Consider the following 22,961-nt stretch of genomic DNA (forward strand, 5'->3'; position numbering starts at 1 on the left):
CTCACTGCAGTGATTGTGCAAAGAAAGATTTCAATGAAATTTCTTTCTTCGGTGCTTTATTCACAGTATAAAAAGGAAGGGACAGATTAAACGAGTCAAGCCCAGCTGACCATTGTGAATGTTGTGACTTTAAATGGTTTGGATAACCAACTGTAGGAAAATAAAATGTAAAAAAATACAGAACGCTTCTTAATTCCTCTTGAAAGGAAAATCACGTTTTCTATTCCATGATCTTCCCATTTACATTTTGCTAGAAAGATGTTTAAACAATATACGAAAGGAAATTCTTTCATTAATTAAAATAACTTGATGAACGCCTCAGGCTCCTAATGAAATCAATCTTTCAACTGTAGGAGACCTCCTTTTCCATAGCTGCCGTTTTGGGAGCTTGTGCCTGGCGGGGCCGCAGAGCTCCCTGCCCGGGTGAGCCACCTGCCCCTGGGCATCCCGAACACCCCACAGCCACGGGCTCCCACAGCTTCCCAGAGAGCCTTTTCCATTGCTTACCAGGCCTCAGCACTCAGAATTAAGAAGAATTCGGCAAATTTGGTCCATTGCTGGAGAGGAAGAAACAGCTAATTTTGGCCTGTTGGGCAGGGGAGGGCTGCTGTGGGGTTTGCCGGCAGCAGGCTGGGGGGTTTCTCTTCCCTTGCTCTAACCCCCGGTGAACCGCAGGAGTTTCTTACCTTTCCTTTCCTCTCAGCTGGTAGGATTTTTTCCCACCTCCTAATGTATCTGATGCCGTGATGGTTGAATGCACAGTCATGTGGATAAGAGCTTTTATCATCACTTCTGTTACAAACTCCCCGGGTCCAGGGGATTAGAATTGGAAAAGGAAAAAGTCTTAAAATTGGTTTAAATGGTTTAAAAATGGAGTTCAATGGGTCAGAGCAAGGGAATAGCATTGTAAGGGTACGAGAGCTTGCTAAGGTATCCGCCAGTAGCTTTTCCAGGGGTGTCTGCTTTTAATTTTTATTTACTAAAATGTTTTTAAAACCCTACTCCATAGACTGTCATGATGACAGGTATTAGAGATCCACACCTATTGAAAGTCAAGGCAGAAATTTTATCCACAGCACAATCTTCTGCATCCCGTTGCATAAGGGCTTTTTTTTTCCCCCCATTTTTCTTTTTAATTGGAGTTGGGATTCTAATTGAAACATTTTGGGTGAAAACATTCATGGACATAAATGGACAGTAAAGGAGACAGAAATGGAATTGCTGTAACTTTAATGAATATACTCAGTTTTATTATTTCAAAAGTAGTTACATAATTGCTTTTTCCATTCAGTGGCTGAAGAAGTTTTCACCAATAATAAACAGGATTTTAATGGAAATGGCAGAAGTGGTTATGGAAGGTAATAGCCACTAGAGTGTTTGCAGTTTTCAAATCAGATGCACATAATTGGTCATAAAAAGAAAATTTAATTTGTTAAAAATCTCTGGAAACATATTGAATGTCTAATGTTAGAAATGATGCTGCCATAGGAATTATTTTCTTGTCATATTTAATAATCAGGATTTAGTCAAGTATTTAAGTATGTTGTATAAACAAATAATATATTTGGAAAACATACAAAACTGTGTTTAAAAACTGTGCTTGAAGATATCAGTGACTATCACTCAGACTTAGCAATTGCATCCATATTATCCAAATAGTCTTCCCAATTAATTGCTTTTTTAACCGCTTTTAGTGGTGGAAAATGAACTAGAAATAACGACAAATCGCAAAATCTGCATTTCTTTCTTTCTCCGGCTCTCCTTCACCGTGTCCTCTCTTCTCCCCTCGCCTAGGCCAGATGGTGCGTGGGCGCTCAGTGGTTCTGCGGGCAGAGGGCGAGGGCAGACCCTGCCCGGAGCAGCTCACCCAGCACAGGAGCTGCCCGGTGAAGCCCTGCTACAGCTGGCTCCTGGGCCCGTGGTCTCCCTGCAGAGTCCAGGTACGGCTTCCCCCCGCGTTCCCCGAGGGCTCCTCGGGGCTGCCGCCGCCGGGGTCAGCGACAAAAGTTATCGTTATACGGCAGAATTGATTGAGGCCGCCGCTGGCGGGTCGGAGGTGTCTCTGTGGCCACTGACGGCGCTGGTACGATCGTAGGGAAGTTCAGGAGCGCTAAACCTCTGCCCCTCATCTTCCAGCCGTCAGCAGCGATTTATAACAGTACGGGTTCAAGTACCGCAAGCTTATAGAGGTATTAAAGAAGATGTACAGAGTAAATGTGCTTGAGTGAGCATAGTCACGGTGACCTATAATTTAATTATATAAAATAACTCTTAACAGAAAATAGGTACGCTAGATTTCAAGAGCACTTAGTCTTTTTTACCTTTTTTTTTTTTTTAAGTACTGTATAGCAGGTCTTTCCCCACAAGGTCTCCAGAACAATAGTGTGAGTTATTGTATGAAGTACTGGTTTCTACTTTCTCCTTGGCCTGGCTATCTTTTTAACCATCTAAACATGGCTGGATTGAGTTGCGATGTGCTGTATCTATGCTCAGCACCTCTGCATTGCTGGCACTGGAGCTGTCATTTTCTCCCTGGCAGTGACTTGCATCAGGCTTCAGTTGATCCTTTTTTTCCCCCTATGCCTTTTTCTTCTCTTCTTATCTGTTAGATCACGTTCCCAACACTAGACCATATTAGTTGGTAACCCAGTTTAAGCAGAGGTGAATCCTTCACACTGAACTTTCTCAGGCAGAGTGAAGTCCACTCGTGCTGCTTAAAGCCGGCTTTGCGGAGATGCTGGTGGGAGAAGTGTGGATAGGGTGGAAAAGTGCCCTGTCTGGTCCCGGGGGACGGGACCTCTGTGCAGATCCGTGGCTGCTTCTACCACATTATACCATGTAGGAAATGGAAGCCAATAATGCGCGTAAAGAAACATCCCTTGTGTTTTCTGCTCTGCCCTCTACCACGCCGCGAATGCCTTGAATACCTATGTGGTTTCTAGATGCAGCAGATGGACGTGTAGCGAATAGTGTGGGTAGCAGAATAGATACCCAGAATTTTTCCAGGTTTTCACAAAGGAAAAAAGCTGTCTTTGGACAGTCCAAGACCAGAGAAACAGAAATATGTTCATATTTTATGTAATGAACAACAACTCATAGCAACTAGGGATGTGAATATGGTCTTTGTATGTACTGCACTCAGTATTTATTTATGTATAACATAAATATAACAAAATAATAACATCAGCTGATATTTTGTCCAGCTAACGTAAGCAAATTCTGTTAAACATTAGGGAAGAGACCTTCAACTGTAGGAGCTAACAGAGCTGATAAAAGAATTAGTAGGGAAGCTGAATTAACGCCCTGGCGTACTCCAGATAAATAATACATTGTGCAGATTAAAAGCGTGCGCATCCAGAACCCAGCTAAATTTCAGGTCAGAGCAAGTAATCACAGCCTACCCTAACCCAGAGATATCATCCCGTGCTTTCAGTGAGATACAGCCTGCTTCTCTCCTTAAATTACTGTGATGTAGTTTCTCTACCCTTTGCTTTGTTTTGGAGAGGAGCCATTTCTCATTAATGAGGTGCTTAGGAATTAAATGTAGTTCATAAATACAGGGTGATTTATTCCTGTGCTTTACTGGAAAAGAAGCTTAAGCTTACTTTCTAAAGAAAGCTTTCAGAAGTCCTGTTTTCAAGGATGCTTTGTGAAATAAGGTAAATGCATCCTATGGTAAGGCCAAAATGCATATTGTGAAAGTGTCCTCCTGTAATAATATAAACAGGACAATTAATTACAAGGCTAAAATATTTTTTCCTTGTATTATGAGATAACTGAGACTGCATTTCTTAATTGTAGGAGGACTATTTTATGCTAAATTGACTTCATGTGAATAATTAGAGGTGTCTGCATGCTTAGGAATAGAGCCCACTAAGCATTCTGTATTGCTGATTTTCACAGTACGGAAATCAGTGCATTGCTCTGCGGGTAATTGCACATGTCACAGGCACACCTCTGGCAGGCGTGGGACATTTCTGCTGCGTTCAGAGGGATGCAGAACTTGGAAAACGGTCAATACACCTGATCTTAAAGGGTTGCATTATATTAATCATTTTCCTACTGGAGTTGAAGTGGTTTACCCTCATTAGAAAAAAAAATAGCAGTGGCTGACACTGTTCATAATTTTTCCATTAAAGGAATGTAAGTGAAGTAGCTAGACATTGTCAAGCACTAGCTGCCTAATATTCATAAGAAGACTAAGATCCCTTCCTTGCTAAAAGCGCTCCCTTAAATGTGATCACACAGTTCCTCATTAAAGAAAACTTTTACCTGATTAAATGCTCATCAACCTGTGAAAGCATTGCCCAATCAACTCTTTACCTAAAATAATTGTGAGCACACATGAACCCCAGTAAAAGCTGGAAAGGGAAGACTTTTCTGAAAGGCACGTCTGGGCAAAGCATCTCATTAGGACCGTTACCTCTTGTCTTATTGGTGTGTTATATGTGGAGAGTGCCGGAGGGTGACGTGAGAGAAGGTTTGTGCAGATGCTGTCAGCATATTGGTCAATTCAAAAAAAACCTGGCAGTCAAAACACAGTCCTGGTGTAAACATTCTCCCTGTTTTACAGGTGGTCAGTTGGGGTGAGGGGGGTGAGAGGTGGAGGCTCCCTGCAGGCGCTCCTGGAGGAGCCCGTACCTCCAGGCTGTATTTAGGGAACCCAGGGGGGGTTCGGCATCCTACATAGGGTCAGAGTAGAAGTTTTGGCAGCCAAATGGAGGGAATCCCCTCTGGAAGTCAAATCCCTGCATATTTCCTGAAAGGAGCTTGTGACTCAAGAGGCAAATCCTGGTTAGAGGCAAACCTCGGATGATCACATCTTCCAAGGAAGTGCATTTACAATACAGATTGGATCCCCTGAGTTTTGCGTATGTGGTATCTCCTCTGATTAGCAGCTATTCCCTGCACCCTCTGTGTGCCATTACTGCAGCGAACTTCCACTCATTCCACACCTATTAATTAGATCGTCAAATGTATAATTTTGAGGACATGAATAATTTTGAAGATGATAAGGAAGTTAATGCAGTGCTCCTGCATTTCTTATGACCTTGCCAAATATACCAAAACCCATCTCCCTTTATAAAAGACAGGACAACATTTTATCTTTTAAGTGTGTTCAATTGATTGGTCTAGTGGAAGGTGTCCCTGCCCATGGTAGGGGGTTGGGCTAGATGATCATTTACGTCCCTTCCGACCCAAACCATTCTGTGATTCTCTGATTGTAAAAACACACTGCTGGTCTTGGAAGAAAGCTAGTGAATGGAAGCCACTGTTAAAAAGCAAACCTTTATCTTTGGAATTGTTTGAGAGTCCACGGTTTCTATTTATTTTTTATTCTAAAATTGGAAAATATGAATGTGTTTCCAATATTGCACGATAGAAGAATGAAGACTCTTGCTTTGAAGCGCGTGGACTTTTATAGTGGAGACTGCTGTACCATAAAATTGTATTGTTTTCACCTATGATTCATATCTCTGTATTCATATAACTACACTTGATTGATACGTATATAAATACTGATATGTTGTTTGTACAAGAATAAGTATCTTTTTAAAAACGTTTTCTGTCCTTTCCAGTACTCTGTAGTCATCACTTGAGCCACTTTGAGCTGGAAATAGACTGCAGTTTGATTAGTGCTCATTTCCCCTGAGCATTTTCTCCACGTCGTCCTCTGTTTCCACCAGCCATCTCTAAGAGCTCTAACCCAATTGACAGCCCCATGAGTTATTCACACACCATTAATCTCAGATCGCAGTAGAGGTTTCAGCAGTGAAACAATAATTTAGAACAGTAAGTTACGTACTGACTGAAGTGAAACGCAGTGTTAAAAACTTGAAATCTGGCTGTATATAGTCAATCTAATACTTCTCTCAGATGCTTTTGATTAGCAGCTGCTCTAAATCCAGCTAGTTATGCTTTTGTTTCCCTCTCATTGTGTGTCTGCAACAGAAGGGATGGCGAGAAGGAAAGGTGTGTGCAGGAGAGACATTCCAGCTGGCAAACCCACCATTGAATGAATGCAGGTGGTAGGGGCCATGCTGCTCTGCAGACGAAGTCCATTAGGTTAAAAGAATCCACTGCCAAGTGATCCAAAGGAGCACTTCCCTTGGTTATATAAAAGCAATGGTTCATCCTTCTTCTTGAGTTTTATTTACTGAATTTTGTAAAGTGCCATTTCTGCAAGGCTTGAGGCGCGTGTTCATGAAGCATCGTGCAGGTTTAAGGTGTGCACCTCAAACATCATTGCAGCTCTGTTTTTTCAGATGAGAATGAAACAATTCCAGCCTTTAGAAATAGCCTCAGTGCTTCAGCTCTTACAGCATCCTCAGCCCTTGATCATCGCTTTAGCCAAACAATGTTGATTTTCTGATAAAGGAAATCTTCAGCAAGTAGTTTGGTGTATGGCCAAGTATTTCAGAACTGGGCTGACAAGCGTGGAGTGGCTCAGATGGAGCCTCCTATTACTTGTTCAAATGGGGTTCAGTGCTAGCAGGCTGTGCCTGACTTCAGATGATGTTTCGGTAGAGTATGTGACACGAGTTGATCTCTGTCTACTGTGGAAGCAATAGCTCCCTTTAAGAAATTACACAAACAGCCTAGCGCGCAATAACCCTCGCAGTCTAATAAGTGTGCTGGAGGATTTTTGCTGTTGCAGGGTTTGAACCACGTAAGTGCTTCTGTTGGGCTGCTTCTGTAACGGAGGTGAGTGGACATGGCCATTCCTTATGGGCAGGCTCTGCTCTTGGCCTCTTTAGAGAAAGCAAAAATTTCTGTGTTCTTGTAACTGGGAACTAGTTAAGAATCAGTAAATTCACTAGCTCTAGTAAAAGGGCTGACCCAAAGACAGTACTTATCTTTATAAATCTCTTCTCTTGCTTTGGTTATTACATGCTTTTCTGTATGGCTCTGCCCCTACCTCTGAGCTTCTGGTGAGGTGTGTATGGATCCATCTGTTCTCCTGTAACTGGGGATACTATTGCAGTCCAAAGGCCAAATTTGTATCTTTTAAGTCTTTTTAGGTGGAATCGCTGTTTCTTCTGTCATCTGCTAACATCAGTAATGTGTTGTCTCTGTTGCCTTCTGTCATTTCATAGGGTGGACAGTGTGGAGATGGATTGCAAGTCCGCAACGTCACGTGTGTAGTACATGATGCATCTGTTTCTGCTACATCCAAACCAGTAGAAAATGCATTATGTGGTGAGCTGCCATCGAAAGAGAGTGTGCTGCAGTTATCATGCTCTGTGCCTTGCCCAGGTAAAGTTTTAGGACAGTCAAGGTGCTTTTCGGTATGTGATAGCTATCTGAGATGGAGATGCTTCCATTGCTCTGAGTACTGTCAGCCGTCGTAGTAAGAATTTGTACTTCAGCTGATCAGGTAAATGCTCAGTCTGCTATTTCTAGATCACCTGAAAAAGACTACTTTGTTTTTTTGAAAAAATGGGATTCCCCATGAAGCAGAAAATCTGAATATTGCATACCGATGGGCAATAAACTGGGGGTATTTCACTATTAAAGCTGTTGTATGCTTAGGTTGTCCTTATCCTTTAAGGCTGATTCCTTTTGTGAACTTATGATTTATTCTTTCAATGTGCAGGTGACTGCCACCTGACAGAGTGGTCAGAGTGGAGCTCCTGCGAGCTCACCTGCATCAACGGCAGGAGCTTCGAGACAGCAGGGCGCCAGTCTCGGTCCAGGGCATTGATTGTTCAGTCTCCAGAGAACCAGGAGGGCTGCTCCGGACAAGCGATGGAAACACGGCCTTGCTCAGGTAGTGTGGCCACAGTGCTGCATCCTCCCGTACGAGAGTTTATTCTGGTTTTGTTGCAAGGTGAAGAGTAACTGGTATTGGTATTGCAGGAGGGAAGTGTTATGACTACCTGTGGAAAACCAGCCTTTGGCGAGACAACGTACGCACAGTGTGGTGTCAGCGCTCAGACGGAATAAATGTCACAGGTATACCCACAAATCACTGGGCACGATAGTGAATGAAACGTCTCCATCTAGGTTTTTCTTCTTCTGCATCAGTTGCTCAGAAGGAAGTTGGACATCCTTCCTAACTCCTTCAGAGTTTCAGTTCAGACTTGTGTGTAGGAAAGACAGACGGGAGCTCACCAGCCTTGCTGTCAGGTCAACATCACACATGTATTACATGAGAGTATTTGGGTGAGTTATCCCTACTGTTGGGTTGCTTACAGGAAGAAATGAGTGTACATATACTAAAAGAACTGCCTGGGCTGGCTTGCACAGCTGTTAGTGCAACCTTCCTGTAACTGCGGAGAACAGAAGAGAACATCACACGTAGAGAGCCCAGCTTCTGTACCTCTTCCTCTGTTCAACACACAGGAATCTCAAATCGCTCAAACTGTGAGATTCCTGCTGTTGCCGTGACCTACAAATTCTGCCTGCGCAGGATGAAAAGGGAAATTCATGGTCAGCACTTTGAAGCTTCATGAGAGATTGGCAAAGGCAGTAGGGCTTGCACATCTGTAGGATCTCTCTCAATACACACAGGGTGAATGAGGAGAGAGTAGAAATGAAAATGCACATGTTCTTATCTAATTCTATTTATAATCACTAGTCAAGATAATAACAAAAGTTTTATGTATGTGCAAAGGTTACCGAGTAGTTAAGAACTCATTAACATGTTTTTATTCCTATGGAAGCACAGACTTCCCCAAGTGAGGATGGGCAAAGGCGTTATGTGGAATATGTCTTCTTATGTAGATAAGACATTAATGAGGACACAGAAGAACTGCATCTAATTCCCAATTCTGTCCCCAACTTCCTATGTGGCCTGTGGCAAATTGCTTAAATCTATATATCTCTGTTCTCCATTAACAAGATGGGTATGATAATAATTCCCTGCCTTGTTAAGGCAAATTAATTACTGCAATGCCTACAGATATTATGCTAATGTGCTCAATAGACTAGTATTTAACTATGTAAAATAAGCAACCAAGCACTTCTTACACTATGGTGATCCAAGTCAAAAACATTTTAAAACATGCCCTTGAAGGCACTCACTGTTTTCTCTCGCAGGCGGGTGTGCTCTTCGGACGAAACCTGCAGAAGTTCAGCACTGCAGCCCGGCGTGCAGAAAACCGTTCTCCTACTGCACACAGGTAATTGCTCGCTGCACAATATGGTTGAGAAATTAACACCGCTAAATCTATTCAATTAGCTTCTGTACCTTAAATGCGTTCCAGGGCCTAGAAAATAGTTTAGTGTGTCCATGGTACCACCTCGAGGAAGTTGTGGGAATTTCAGTCTGAAAGGAAACCGTAAACCTGCACAAACAAGTGATGGAGTATCTATGTGGTGTTACAAGTTTGGTTTTGTTCTGTGGAGGGGTTTTGGAACCTTTTGGTTTAATTTTCATTGAATGCTATCTTGCTGTCCTGTAGAAAATGGACTCTTTAAAACTTCAGTAAAAGAGGAGATAAAAGAGTATGTCCTCTCCTGCTCCTCCACGGACACAGAAAGCCCCCGTGAGTGTAGGGCAACTGTAGCAGCATGATCCCACCTTCCCACCATACTGCCTTCTGAAGCAAAACCTGGAAGTGACCTTTTTCACTGAAATGTTGAGCAACACTTGCTGAATCGTGGAGCCACTGTCACTTCTTTGCCTCTGAGCAAACATGAGCCCAGATCTTACGAATGTCCCTTCCTGCAGTACCAAACTCTGGAGTAAGAACTACCCGAAATGCCTTTTCCATGTCAGTACTGTGATGGAGTATAAAATCCAGAACCCTTAAAATAGCCAGGGACAGTTGGGGTTTAGATATTTTTGAAAATAGCCTCCACAGCTCTCAGCTTCAGCTGAGGAATTACCATTGGAAACTTGCTCATGGGCATGCGTGGCTGAGAGGGTGGTTGTGAGAGTGCTCAGAACCTACAGGAACATAAAAATGATGGGTAAGCGTGAATTTATTAGCTACAAAAACTCTTGAGACTTCACCTTTTGTCCAAAAAAGCTCAAGATCGTGTCTGTCAACAAGCAGGGGATGTTGTGGCCATGAAACTGATGTCATGAGTTAAACTCTTATCACAGAGACTGTAAATCAGTCGCCTGTTTGGATCATAACTGAGGGTATCAGACCCTCAGACAGGCATTGTGATTATAAGATAATTAGCAAATAAAAGAAAAATTAAAGAACTGTTTTAAAGTAGATACCAAGAAAATAGAGTATCTGTTTAGCAAATCACAAACTTCTAAGAAACCCCTTGAAGAAACTGCTTAGACTGATCCAGGGCAGTGGTTATTTGGCCGTAAGAGAGAAAACTTCATTTCAGATAGTCCTGTGACATGCTGCAGTGGAAAGACATGGGGAGGGTTTGGGTCTGATTGTTTCTGTGTTCATGTCTTCTAATGCCCTGCAGGGACAGTGGGAAAATTATTACTGACAAGAGGAGTTTGGATCAAGCCACAGATGCCTGTTATTGAGCCTGTTAGGATGAAAACGTTGCTGTGTTGGGCTTCTCTGTGATTATTGACTCTTTTTCAGCCAATTCCCCAAATATATTTTGGCTTTTTGAGCTGAAATGGGTTTGCAGGCACCAGTTCCTGGCTTGTTTGGTTTGGTGGTGGTGAAGTTTCACGTGCAGGATGTATCTTGCAGTTTCTGCATTGTTTGCCTACAATTTGCATTGTTCTGCGAGAGGATACTATTTGGTTTAATACTGAATTCCCTTTTATCACCTAGAGAGGAGTCTGCGGTTGTGAGAGAGGATATACAGAAATAATGAGATCAAATGGTTTCCTGGATTACTGCATGAAGGTACCAGGTTTAGAAGATAAGAAAGCTGATGTTAAGACCATTGCTGGAAAAAATAAACCTGTCAACTCAAAAATGCATGACATTTTCAAAGGATGGTCTATTCAACCTTTTAATCCAGGTGAAAAACTTAAATATGGATGGAATAAATTGTCTTTACAAGCTTTGTAGATCATAACATCAGAGGTTGTGTCTGGGAGCTGCAGAGCAGCCTCCCAGTTTCTAACTCGCGTGCCATCTTTCATTCCTTTGTGCCAGTACAGAGTAATCACAATCTCTTATGTTGAAAGATAGCAAAGACAGAACGAAGCAATAATATTTTGCAAAAGTGTACTCATATGTGATTTGGGGGGATGCTTAGAACTGTTATCTGATGTTTCTAGAAGTAATATGTTTGAACCAGGAAAGATATTGATCACTAGCGCTTCAGAAAATTCAGAGAAGAAAGTACTTAAGATTTCATTAAAGAAAACATTAGTTGTTTCTTGCCATATTTCCAAAGTATATGAAAAAAAACAGGGTAGAAAGTGTAGAGTTTAGAGTTTTAAGTGTTGAAGTTAAGATATTAAAAAAAAACCCAAACACAAAAAGCAGGCAAGCTGCTGTGCCCAAGCAGCGCGTCCCAAGCGCGTCCTTGACTTCCACACCATAAAATGCTTCCCAGTTGGAACCGTGTACTCAGTGTGCCCAGACTGGTCTGTAGGGCTGGTGCCGTAGCTGTAATAGCTGATTACCATTTTAACTGTTACTGTGCAAGATTAATTTACTCCAAATAAATTTCTAAAATGCAAATAGGACTTTCAAATGGGAGATGAAGGTGTCAGGCGTGTCAAGGTTTACTGAAACGCATTGAGTCTCCCCATATTCTCAAATACTGGCAGTGCAGTCTGCCCCCTCTTCTGTTACCTGACATTGCATTTGTTTCCTATTAGTTTGTAATGAACATGAGACTTTAGAAAACATGTAACGAAAGGTTCTGTTACGGGATTCAGGGAGCCATAATTCTGCCTGATATATGTGATCACGCTTTGAATGTTACATTTACATATTTGATTTGCATACAGTAGTTAACCTTTGCGTTGACAATCTCCGAGCTAACAGAGCTTGGTCCAAAGCCTTTTAAAGTTGGCTGTTTTTTGATCAGACCCATCATCCCAGAAGCCCACGCAGTTCACCAGCAGTTTGAGTCACAGGTTTGGGGTTAATTGCCTTTTTGTCAGCGTCCGTGGTCCTCTGTGGGCTGTCTTACTTAGGTGTCATCTCTTCAGCCGGTACCTGTATGGGGTTAGAAAAAGGGAGAGAGGTGTAGGTGGATGCTGCAATCCTCTCTTTTTAAATCAGCATTCGAGGCTGCAGCCCTGAAAGCTTCTGGTGAGCTTGACCTCAGTGCAGCATCTGTGAGCCAGTTCTCCCCCAGGGACTGCAAGACAGAAATAAGGACTAAGGAGCTTTTTCAGAACATGGTGTTATGTAATTTTAGGGCAGAAATGTTATAGAAACAATATATGGGAAAGGAATAAACGTGCTCCATGTGTGCTGAGTGTATCACCAACCCCGTGGCATCCTGCAGGCAACTCTTCTGTCTGTATGTGCCCTTTGGACCCCTGCTCAAGGCTGGTCCTCTTCAAATCACCCCCTTTGTCTCACTTCTTGACAAAATATGTAATTACTCCCCTTAAACAGGTTCTCAGGCTTACTAGTCTGGGGGTTTGCAATAATTACTGCTAGGTGAGCCAGGAAACTGCTGTTACCTACCAGTTACGCTCTTGATAGCAGGTCTATGGTGAACGCTGCCTGTATGGATGGCATTTACCACCCTTCAGTACCGTAGTCCTTGACATTTGTATACGTCTAAGGACCTATATCTGTCAGCAAAAGTATACGTGCCTTTCTGCAGTTAATTTGTGATTTCTCTTCCCAGTTGCAGTTTGGAACACACATTTTATTATGATTTAATGAGGCTGATGTTTTTGTCCTTTTAAATACTCTGCAGGAGTGCACAGAACTGATTTTGAATCAGGCTGTGTTTTTCCTTTCTTTACTGCACTCTGGGAGGCCGGAGTTCAGGTACAGAAACTTTTTTCAAGTTGAGAGGCAATTTAAATAGCATTGTTCAAATTGTAGGATGACATGGTCCAATGCCTTTCTGTTGGGGATGGAGAGCTTAGCTGCCTTCATAGCAGATGTGGTGGGTTGCCTTTTTGTGGCTGTGACAATCCCTTTGCGGGACTGCTAAGTGTTTCTTGGCCCTCTCCAGTTGAGAGGGCAACAAATTTCATACCCAGACTTTAGCAAAGAAAAAGAAAACAACCCAGACCTGACGAATGAAGCTCTTCTCACATGGGAGATAGGCTGTAAGTGTTTCGAGGAGAAAATCTGTGAGAGGTACTTAGCCTTTCCACAAAGCCTGGAAGGAAAAAAACAGAAAGAATGGGATCTGATTAAATATGTTTCGCTTTGAAAAATTTCACCATTCAAACGTAAAATGTAAAACAGGCTCAGTGATTGTCCCGTGAAGTAACTAACTCTCCACTCGCATGACTGAGTTTGAAACGGCCTCTGTCAAACCGTGTCTGTGGGCACGGCGCAGGTTCGTATTCCTGCCTCCAGTACGTGTTACCAGCTCTGTTGATGTGGATCAGCTCAGACTACCTCTGCGTGGAAAAAATACCATCGCTTCTCCCCACGAGGAGAGCTGTATAGTGAGAACGGAACAGGAAACGGAAATATTGATCTTTTAAAATTATTATTAATGCAAAGTTTGTAGTTAAGGACCCATCCAAATAATGTGTTTTGAGACTTTCTATCAGAAGGAAATGTTTCAACACACTCAAGCACACACGTGCATGGAGGGGTTCCTGCAAGGGTTGCAGGGTGAGTGCCCTGTCATTGCAACCCAACAGCCAGATCAAGAGCCTTACCTTGTCTTAAAGCCAGTTACGTCTCCCACTCCTGTGGCCCAGCTAGAAAGCTCTTGCACAACTTTATCCCTCTTATTATTACAAAGTCTATTCTTGTTTTTATTCTAAGCCGAATTTATTCCCATTTGTTGCCCAAGCGTTTTTCAGCTCTAAGTAGCTTGTTCACTTGCGCTCGCTGGTATTTACCCCAGTTGACCCCCACGTATTTATGGAGAACAATCCCATCCCTTCTCAGTCCTCTTTTATTTGGGCTAAAACATATCAGGTGTTACCTGTGTTTCTATCTGGGTCAGCTCAACATTGACTGCCTTTGCCAGAGCAGCCACCGGGGCTCTGGAGCGACTGTACGTCAATTATCTCGTGCCCCTGCTCCTTTCCCCGGGCAGGAGCCAGGACGGGTTGTATCCCTTGTGCTGCACCATGAGCCCGGGCTGCCCATAATGAGCTGCGGGAGCTCAGCCACAGGGGAGGTTATAAAATAACGCTGCTTTGGAAAACTGAGATGAACGGTTCATTTTCAATTTTCATTGAGGAAAATCTACACTCCCTACCAAAGTTACGATTTTGTCTTTAAAATTACTGATTTTTACAGGAATCTTTTTTTCTATCAAAAATGGGGGGGTTTATGGATTATTCCCAGCCAGTCCTTTGCTGTGTTTCCCATCAATAATGCTACTAATTTTGCTTGTGTGCTTTGTCTTTACTTAATCTCTTAAGAATTTCTATACTTTTAAAGTTTTTTATTCTCTGCTTTTCTCCCTCTGTCCTTTTTCCCCGGTCTTCCAACAGATGGTAAACTGAAGGTGTGGGTATATGGAGTATCAGCTGGCGGGTTCCTCATCATAGTTTTCCTGATTTTTACATCCTACCTGATGTGGTGAGTATGGCATGTATTTTGTCCTTATATAAAAGCTAGTTGGCTTTTATTTAAACAACCCAAAATATATCACAACACTCTGTGTTGCAGAGATTTAATCCTCAAGGCTTTAGGAAAGGATGGAGCTTGGATTACTTAACTGCCTTCATTTGGCCCCTACTTCAGAGTAATTTAAAACACTCCAAGTTGTAAATGTTAATGGACGTAATTGTGAAGAAGTGTGGTGGCCATGCAGGGAAAGAATTATTTTTGGTTATCCATAGGCCCTTATATTTATTTAGACTTCTGCTAGGATTAGAAAGGGCTTTTTATTGTATTCTTTAAAAAAAGAAGATAAAATAAAACTGAAAAAAGGCAGGGAGCCTGATTGGATCGAGGAGCTGGCTTTCGCACAAGGAAGGACTAAATAGAATGAGGGCATTCAGTTGGAAAATGATGTTTGACATGGGAATACAATAGAGATCTATGAAATCATGAATGGAGTAGAAAAGGGCGCTAGGGAATTTTTATTTCCCACAATATAAGAAGTAGGAGGCATCTGATGAAATGATCGTTTAAAATAAACAAAAGATTTTATTTTCCACACAGTGCATTACTACCTTGCGAGCTTACCGCTGCCGGGGACTGTGCATGCCAAGAAGATAAATGAATTCAAAGATGGCATAACAGTTCACGGGAGATTGGGTCTCTTGGTGTTAATTGTGGTTTTCTGGATGTACGCTCCAGCTCAGGAAATCCCTAAATAGGGTTTTGCAGTGAATACATCAGGTGGAAACACGTCCTGCATCTAAAGCTGCTGTTGCCAGCCACTGTTAGAAATAGGGTACTGGGTGTACCGAATCCCTGGTCTACACCAGTGTGTCACTGGTGGTGGGCTTCACTGGTGGGGGAGATCCCTGCCCTCCTCCAGAGCAGCAGTCACCCTGGGCTGGGGTGGTGGGGCTGGTTTGACAGAGCTAGTGTTGCGCTCTCTGGGTTGATTATTTGGAAAGGCGCTGCCAGTGGTGCATCTTGGAGGGTAGGAAGAGAGCAGTGGCCGGCGTCTGTGTGTCCTGCAATGCCCACAGCCGTCCCCGAGGACCGTGGAGCTGTCCTGGGCTTTACGACTGTTAGCGGTGCAGCTGCCCCAACCCCTGTCAGATCAGGGCAGGCAACCAGAGAGTCACACCCATGGCCCAACAGCATCATTGCCCTTTCATCCAAAGTCACTTTATTCTCTCTCACTCTCTTATTCATTCTCTCAGTCCCTCTCTTCAATTAAAAGCTTAAATAACAGCGTTTGGATGCTGCGTAGGACTTGCAGCTTCCTTGTTTTCCAAGCCATGTAGCTACCATTTCTCTGTGGCTTCACTGTGGAGCATACAGAGGATTTTTTAAATAACATCACATAGTTCTCCGTCACACGAAGCCTGGTGAGGGAGTATATTTCTCAATAATAATTATTGTTGCTTCAATACCGTGCCAAAGAAAAAATGAGAATATCCCGCTCGTAGACAGTTAATGTTTCAATTTCTCTGTGAGGTGGTCCTTGTTCTGTCAGCTGCGAGAAGACACGGGAGACCAATATGCTTTATTTCCCCTCGAGATGAAGAGCACAGTTGGCTGCCCGTTGTCGGCAGGCTGTGTCTGTGCCACACACGTAAGAGCAGTCAGGCAGGTCCATGTGTTTTTTCTTGGAAGTAGTCGCTGTACTCCAGTGTCACCTAGTTGCAAAACGAAATAGCCAGTGAGGGAAGTTGATTTTTGTTGAAGTTTGGTTTTTGATGACGTTTCTGAGCTTATGACAGCATATAATTTTGTCTCCTGAAATATTTTTCTCTTTCTTGCAGCAAAAACACAAAGCAGCATCAAAGCACTCCTCCGCAGCAGAAGCCTCTAACCTTAGCTTATGACGGAGACATTGATATGTAACATAAAAAAGAAATCCAAATGTAGACATCAACTGCCTTAACTGCTTTCTTTTTTGGAACTCTCCGACTTCTCAGTTTTTTGAGGAATCTCCTGATGTGTAATATACCGGGCAGAACAGAAGTAATGCGAGCTTAACATTTTGCCACTTCTTTATTAAAAAAAAAGAAAAAAAAGGAATCAAAGACCTGGATCTTGTGAAACTTTTCTGAAGAGGCCAGAAAATACAGCTCTTCCTGTTGAGCAATGGGAGTAAAAATAAAATATGAGAATCTACAGACATCAAAAGAAATTAGTAAAAAAAAAAAGGCATGACAATCCTGAGGAAAATGTGACATTTACTGTAAATGACAACTTTGACACAGCGTCATTATGCACTATATTAGTGCAGGGTTCTTTATTCTTCACATATTTCAACAATGAGTTTTCTAGTGTTTACATTTCGTTCAAAGACTTTAAAACTGGATCATGTATTTTGAGAAACGCAACGAAGAATGAATTGAAGTGTCTGAAGTTATCAGGTTTTTTAAAGTTTCTTCCTTCTTATCCTGTTTTCTAGTCTGGACTATGATTTTGCTTCATTTCCACCTACAGGACAGAATAAGGATTGTTATGAAAAAGCATAGGTGGTTTCTTAACCAAGAATATTTTTTAAAGAGTTGAGTAGATAGGTGTTTTGATGAATGCCTAGAGGATTTTATTGTTTAAAAAGTATTTTAAATTAAATTAAACCATGTAGATACATTATGGCCAGTTTAAATTGTTATTCAGTTTAATTAATACAAACTCTGCTTTTGTATTTAAATTTTCTTATCTGAAATATTTATAAATTCTTTTTTTTAATTTAATTACCTGACCTCATTTAATAGACATCAAACACAACTGCAGTTTGTAGAAGGTCTTGCTTTTTTAAATGTTTTGAAACCACTGAGATGTTACATGCCGTAAACATCTGGGAACATTTGAAGAGGGTAAGTGTTTATAGTAGTGTGTGTTGCAAGTAAGAAAGTGCCATCTTGTGGTATTGACTTGTATTTATAAGCAAATAAAATGCTAAAAAGAGTGAGAAAATTGCTCCTGGTATGTTGAATTAAACGTGTGTAAACAACATTTGTTATTAGTCTTTTACTGTGTCTGAGATTGGACTCGGATTTCAAACAATTCTGGCATATTTTGTGCTGTAGTGATTAGTGAAAGAAATATTGTAGACAAATACAAGTTGAGAGAATAATTGCAGATCTGGAGAATGGTTTTATTTTTAGCTCAATGCTGCTGCTTATTGCAATAATTCGAAAGAAGAGAGAAAAAGCATTGTTACCAGCCTGGCACCTATGCGGGTCCTTCTCAATCTGCAGTTACTTCAGAGCAGATCGTCACAAGAGAAGGGTATAACAAGGGCAGAAGGCAACACTCGTCTTATTATGTTGCTATTCACAGCTTTGTAAAGTGTTTAAATATTACAGTTTCATTGAAAAAAAATGATGGAGTTGTAGGCAGGTTTCCCTCCCCAGGTCAGGATCCCACCCATCCAGCATTTCTCCTGCAGCATCGAACTGAGATGATATTGTGTCATCAAAGCAAGGTCAGAAATGTATTTTCCTCTTCCTGCATTAAAGAAAAAGGCTTATGGAATTGTGAGGGGGAGTTGTCTCACTTCTGGCCCTACTTTCTACCTTAGAGCTATAACTGTTTATGGTATAAAAAGCAGGATCTGGTGTTCCCCCATTGGGGGCCTAAATCTTTTCTTAACACATATAGAGTAAGAGTTATAAGGGGAATAATGATCTAATGCTATTAGGAAGAATACTGCCAGATCTTAATGTATTTTGTCTGCGGGATACAATGTGAGGAGAAAGGTACTCTCTGAATAATGAAGGAATAAACTCAGTTAAACATGCTGTTCAAAAAGGCATTGGAGTAGGAAAGTTGGTGTAATAATAACAAAAAATGATAGCTGCACCATGTGCTCGTTGCCCTCAACATCAGGGTAAGTTGCAGCCCAAACCGTGATGTCCAGCGCAGGAGATGCGGGCTGCACGGCGAGCTGCCTGGGGGAGGCAAGGAGCTCCAGGTACAGCACTGCAAGGTGTGTGTTGGTACTGAGCAGGTGGATCTGGGGCTGTGCTGCAGTTTGGTGGCCTTCACGCAGTCTGTGTCCCCACTCGTGCTATAGCACCTTCTGGCCAAAGCCCCACAGGGTCTCCAACGGGACTGGCCGTGGTTCACGCTGGGGCTGGGGGCTGTGCAGGGTGCTGGCGTGGGGGGCCAAGGGCCAACATCTGCTGCAGAGCTCTTGCAGCTCCATAATGCCCTGTAGGGAATGAGTGCATCCGTGTGACTTTGTAAAATACAATAAAATAAAACAGAGGGGAAGGCTCACGAGGCTGCTGTTAGACAGCTGCTGCTGGCCGTGCGCTGTGTCTGCCGGCGTGCGCGTGAATCCCGCGTCCACTTGTCGTCCAGCTTGGACAGCGTGGTGCTTCGAACGTCATGGTGTAATTGCATGTATTTGATAATTTGGGAATAAATTAAGCTGTGAAATTGAACCGAGGAGCTGGTGGCCCTGCAGGGTCCATGAGGCTGAGAAAGCGGCATAATGCAAAAAAAAGGAATCGGTTGTTTAGACAGAATCCAAGGTTATTTATCGATGTGTGTAAGAGCCCTGGGTATCCTGCTGGGAGGGATGCCCAGCCTCCCATGGGAGCGCTGGAGTCAATTCCTGCCTTTCAGACTCCAAAGTCAGTCATGGTGTGGAAGAGGGATTACTCCCAGTTCTTGCCTGTTTGAGGTTTCTAAACTTCATGCTGAAGTAGCTGGTGCTGACCCCTGCCAAGGGCAGGGGAGAGATCTTGGTCCTGTTCAGGAAGGTAATTCCTCTACCCCCAGTTAGGGCACCCCATTAAGGCATGTATGTGATTGTGAGGAAGAGCATCTGTGGGTGAGGAGTTTGCCAAGTGCCCTGGCGATCTGTCTTGGTAGTTAATACCCAGATAATGAAAGAGTCTGCATTTTGTCATCTTTTGTTTCAACATTATTGATTTCAATGTCTGCTGCCAGATGTTTCCTGCTTTAGTATTACAGCTGTAAAACGTGCAACTCTTTTTTTTTTTTTTGAGATCTGCCTTCTGTGGCATTTTCTCTCCCCTATTCAAAGACTCTCTAACACACAACAGTAAAACAAAATAGCAGCAACTGAAGTAAGACACCACAGGAAACAAATTACCAAGAAGCACTGAAGTGTTGCGTACCTACATCATTCCTGCAATCGTTTCAGTTGTGCTCAGAAATGGGATATTTGCGTGCACAGGTACCACGTCTGTGCATATCATCGTACCTAAACCCAGCGAACATCTGGGCTTTTATATGAGGTATGTAACATCAAACAACGTTTTTCCTGCAGAAATCTCTTCAAGTCTTGGGGAGCTCTCACCGTAGTAGGGCTGGATCCCAGCTGAACTCCCCTCCCCTCCAGCAGCCACACCAGGAGTGTCACTGAACACTTGAACTTCGGGTGCTACAGTCAAAAACAAAGACAGTAATTTTCTTTGCTCTGGAAGCAGAGTAGTGTAAAAAATCCTACAAGACAACGTAGCTAAAGACTTGTAAATTAGCTTGTGCTTGTATTCGTGTGTGTCGAAGAAGAGCCTAATTGCATAGTTTTCTTTGCCTAAGTGCAGTTACATTCATGGCCAGTTTCATCAGGAAATGAAGAAAATATTATCTTGGGGAAAAAAATCAGTTGAGCACTTCCAGTTTGGATTAGTGCTGATAAGTATGAAGTTATCATTAGAGATCAGGTCATTTGCTGCTAACGTGGCATAGCTTGTTTCTTGAAAGGTTTATTTTTTCTAAATATGTAACTTAATTTGCACTTACAAATGGAAGGAGAAATGTAGTTTAAATATAATTCTGGGGCTTGTTTTCAATTGGGAGGTGGTAATGCAGAAAAAAAAATTATCTAACTCGGGACCCTTTGAAAGATGGATCAGGATACCTGATGTATTAACATGCCTCGGGACAGATTATGGTTCTATATGGTTTAAAATGTGATTTAAATGAATTAACTTCCACATCTTACAGCTGTGACATGCGCCTGTCCTGGACAGGAGCTTGATTTATATTATCTTTATGAAAATGTATCTGTGCGCATACCATTACGCGCCATCAATATGCGTGTTACTTGATTCCCGATGCTACGACCTGACGGGTGACTTTGTTACTGTCATTTAACTGCTGACATGACTTGTGCCACCGGCCATGCCGTTAGACTGATGTGCTGTGATACGACCTGACTTGTAATGCTTACGACAGGTCGAGTCTTCTGCTTCTGTCAGATGTGGAAGACAAAGTAAGTTGCGTGTAATTCCTCAGGGTCTTGCTGCATCTGTGGGTCGGGCATCTCTGCCATGCCTGGCGTAGCTGCACAGATGGGGATGGGATATGTTTGGGGGGGGTGTTACCAGTCGAGAAAGTTGTACAGCTGTGAGGCTGCCTTAAAGAAGTCTGTCTGACACCTTGGGACAACTAGGACTAGAAACATGAGTGTAAAAAACTGAGGAATTCACCCAAACTACCATTCAATAAATGGAATCGCGCACAGTCATTTCTTGTTCCTACCTGGTAGAAATGAGAGTTTTGCTGTGAAGTCTGATAGCATGAGACCCCGCTGTCCCTCAAAATGGGCTATTATTTGGCCACGCTTTGTGATTTGGTTACATTTACAATTGAGGAGAAAAGACTAGATTTGAATGAATAGTTGTAACAGTAATCATGGCTACGGGATGCTTTCTGCATGAATTTTTAAGGTGTATCCTTTTATCTTCCAATCTAATACAGTTTATTCTTATTTTTCAATGTAAACATATGGTAAAATGGTCACATATGAAATGTCTGAGGAAAAGAATCCAGAAACCCTGTATTTGCACTCGGTGGTAATTATGCTCATTTACTTTGATTACATGCTTTGTTACAATAGCATAGAGAATGGACTCTGGGCGGATACATGGGTCAAAGCAATTTATGGGATTTATCCTGTCTGTGAAGAGATGTTTTGATGGAATGAAAAATCAGATTCAATTTACTCTGATATGGAAGAATGTTAATTTTCTCCTCTGCTTTATGATGTTCACCTGCATGTTATGAATATTGTGGTTGTTACATGCCAATATGACATTTGGAAAAAAACTCTTCAGACATAATAACAGTGAAGAATCTTTCAACAGTACACAGATGAAGTGGAGCACCAAGCATTAATTTTGCAGATGAGAAAGATGGCAGTTGTATTTTTTTTTTTTGGTGCAATCTGGCTCCTACCCCATGTGAGCAGGCTTTGAGTAGCTGTTCTGCAGAAGTGTCTCAGTGGATGCAGCCCAGAAATGGTGTTTCCAGGCTGCTGCCATTGCCCAGTAATCACAACACTGTGCAGCAGCAGGATTAGGCCAAGGAACGATGCCATGTTTCCTCTCTCCATTGCAACTAGCCTTTGGTAACTGCGTTCTGAACTGGTGTTTAGCAGGAATTAACGTGCAGGTAGTGTCACTCCTCTGACACTGTTGTAGCATCAGACAAAACTGTATTTGGAGGAATGTATCTGATACAAAGTCCGTAAATGGTGCCTATTGGCTTCACCTAGAGATGATCGGATCATTTGTAGGTTATTATCTGTTGCTTCCTTTGAGTTTTTCACCTTTAGTGCCCTTTGCGAATATGAATTCATCGATCCTGAAACTCCTCATGTGGCAAATGAAGTGTTTTAATTACACAACCTGGTTTTGCCTTCTACATTGCTAGTCAATTTAATTCAGCGGCAGAATTATAGAAGAACATCCCACCAATTGATGACTCAGACCAGTGAAAAATCCAAGCGTACCATGAGCAATGTGGTCTGCGGCTGCTCTTCTGCAGCAGAAGGGTTAAGGTTCTTGGCTTGTGCGCACGGGGTAGTGTATCCAAATTTATTTAGCTGCAGTAATTGGGGTCTACCTGAGGATGGAAAGCCAGGGTTGTTTCAATGACGGGATGCAACAGAGATTTAAATCTAATCTATTGTCTTCCATGCTTTGAGAAAAAAATGCGGCAAGTCCACAGTGACGGTCGACATCAGTGTTTTTCCTATTTGTAGTGGATGTCTTTCGTCTGATGGAACAAAAGCCTTATCCTCAGATAAGCAATCCAAAGCAGGACTTTGGAGAGAGTTCTCTATGACAGAGGGTGTTTTTTCTTCCAACAAACACTACGTAGAACTTGTGGAGGTTGTAGCCCAGCTGAGGCGCCTGTGACTGGTTGTGTTTCAGCCGGTGTAGGTGAACCGTTTGTTTTGAGAGCTCTAAGGAACACATTCGCCTAAACCCAGAACAGTGTGTCTGAGCCATCTCTCCCAGTGACACACACGCTGAGGGACTGCCAGGAAAAGTCACAGCAGAGACAGGTCATGCCAGAGCAACTTACAGTGATCTGTTGTTTTCTCTAACGGCTCCA

At 42.4% G+C, this 22,961-nt stretch overlaps 1 protein-coding gene across 1 annotated transcript in view; it reads left to right on the forward strand.

Moving 5' to 3' along the window:
• The window catches only part of THSD7B (thrombospondin type 1 domain containing 7B), a 269,081-nt gene extending 252,594 nt beyond the window's left edge, over positions 1 to 16,487 (forward strand). Inside the window, exons 21-28 of the mRNA XM_068407870.1 lie at positions 1,795 to 1,940; positions 7,098 to 7,257; positions 7,598 to 7,771; positions 7,861 to 7,956; positions 9,043 to 9,125; positions 10,707 to 10,899; positions 14,489 to 14,576; positions 16,406 to 16,487. Coding sequence (XP_068263971.1) covers positions 1,795 to 1,940; positions 7,098 to 7,257; positions 7,598 to 7,771; positions 7,861 to 7,956; positions 9,043 to 9,125; positions 10,707 to 10,899; positions 14,489 to 14,576; positions 16,406 to 16,487 — 1,022 coding nt within the window. The remainder of the gene's footprint in view (positions 1 to 1,794; positions 1,941 to 7,097; positions 7,258 to 7,597; positions 7,772 to 7,860; positions 7,957 to 9,042; positions 9,126 to 10,706; positions 10,900 to 14,488; positions 14,577 to 16,405) is intronic.
• Positions 16,488 to 22,961: the final 6,474 nt, after the last annotated feature.

The sequence above is a fragment of the Nyctibius grandis genome, chromosome 9 (genome assembly GCF_013368605.1).
Source record: "Nyctibius grandis isolate bNycGra1 chromosome 9, bNycGra1.pri, whole genome shotgun sequence".
Taxonomy (NCBI): domain Eukaryota; kingdom Metazoa; phylum Chordata; class Aves; order Nyctibiiformes; family Nyctibiidae; genus Nyctibius; species Nyctibius grandis.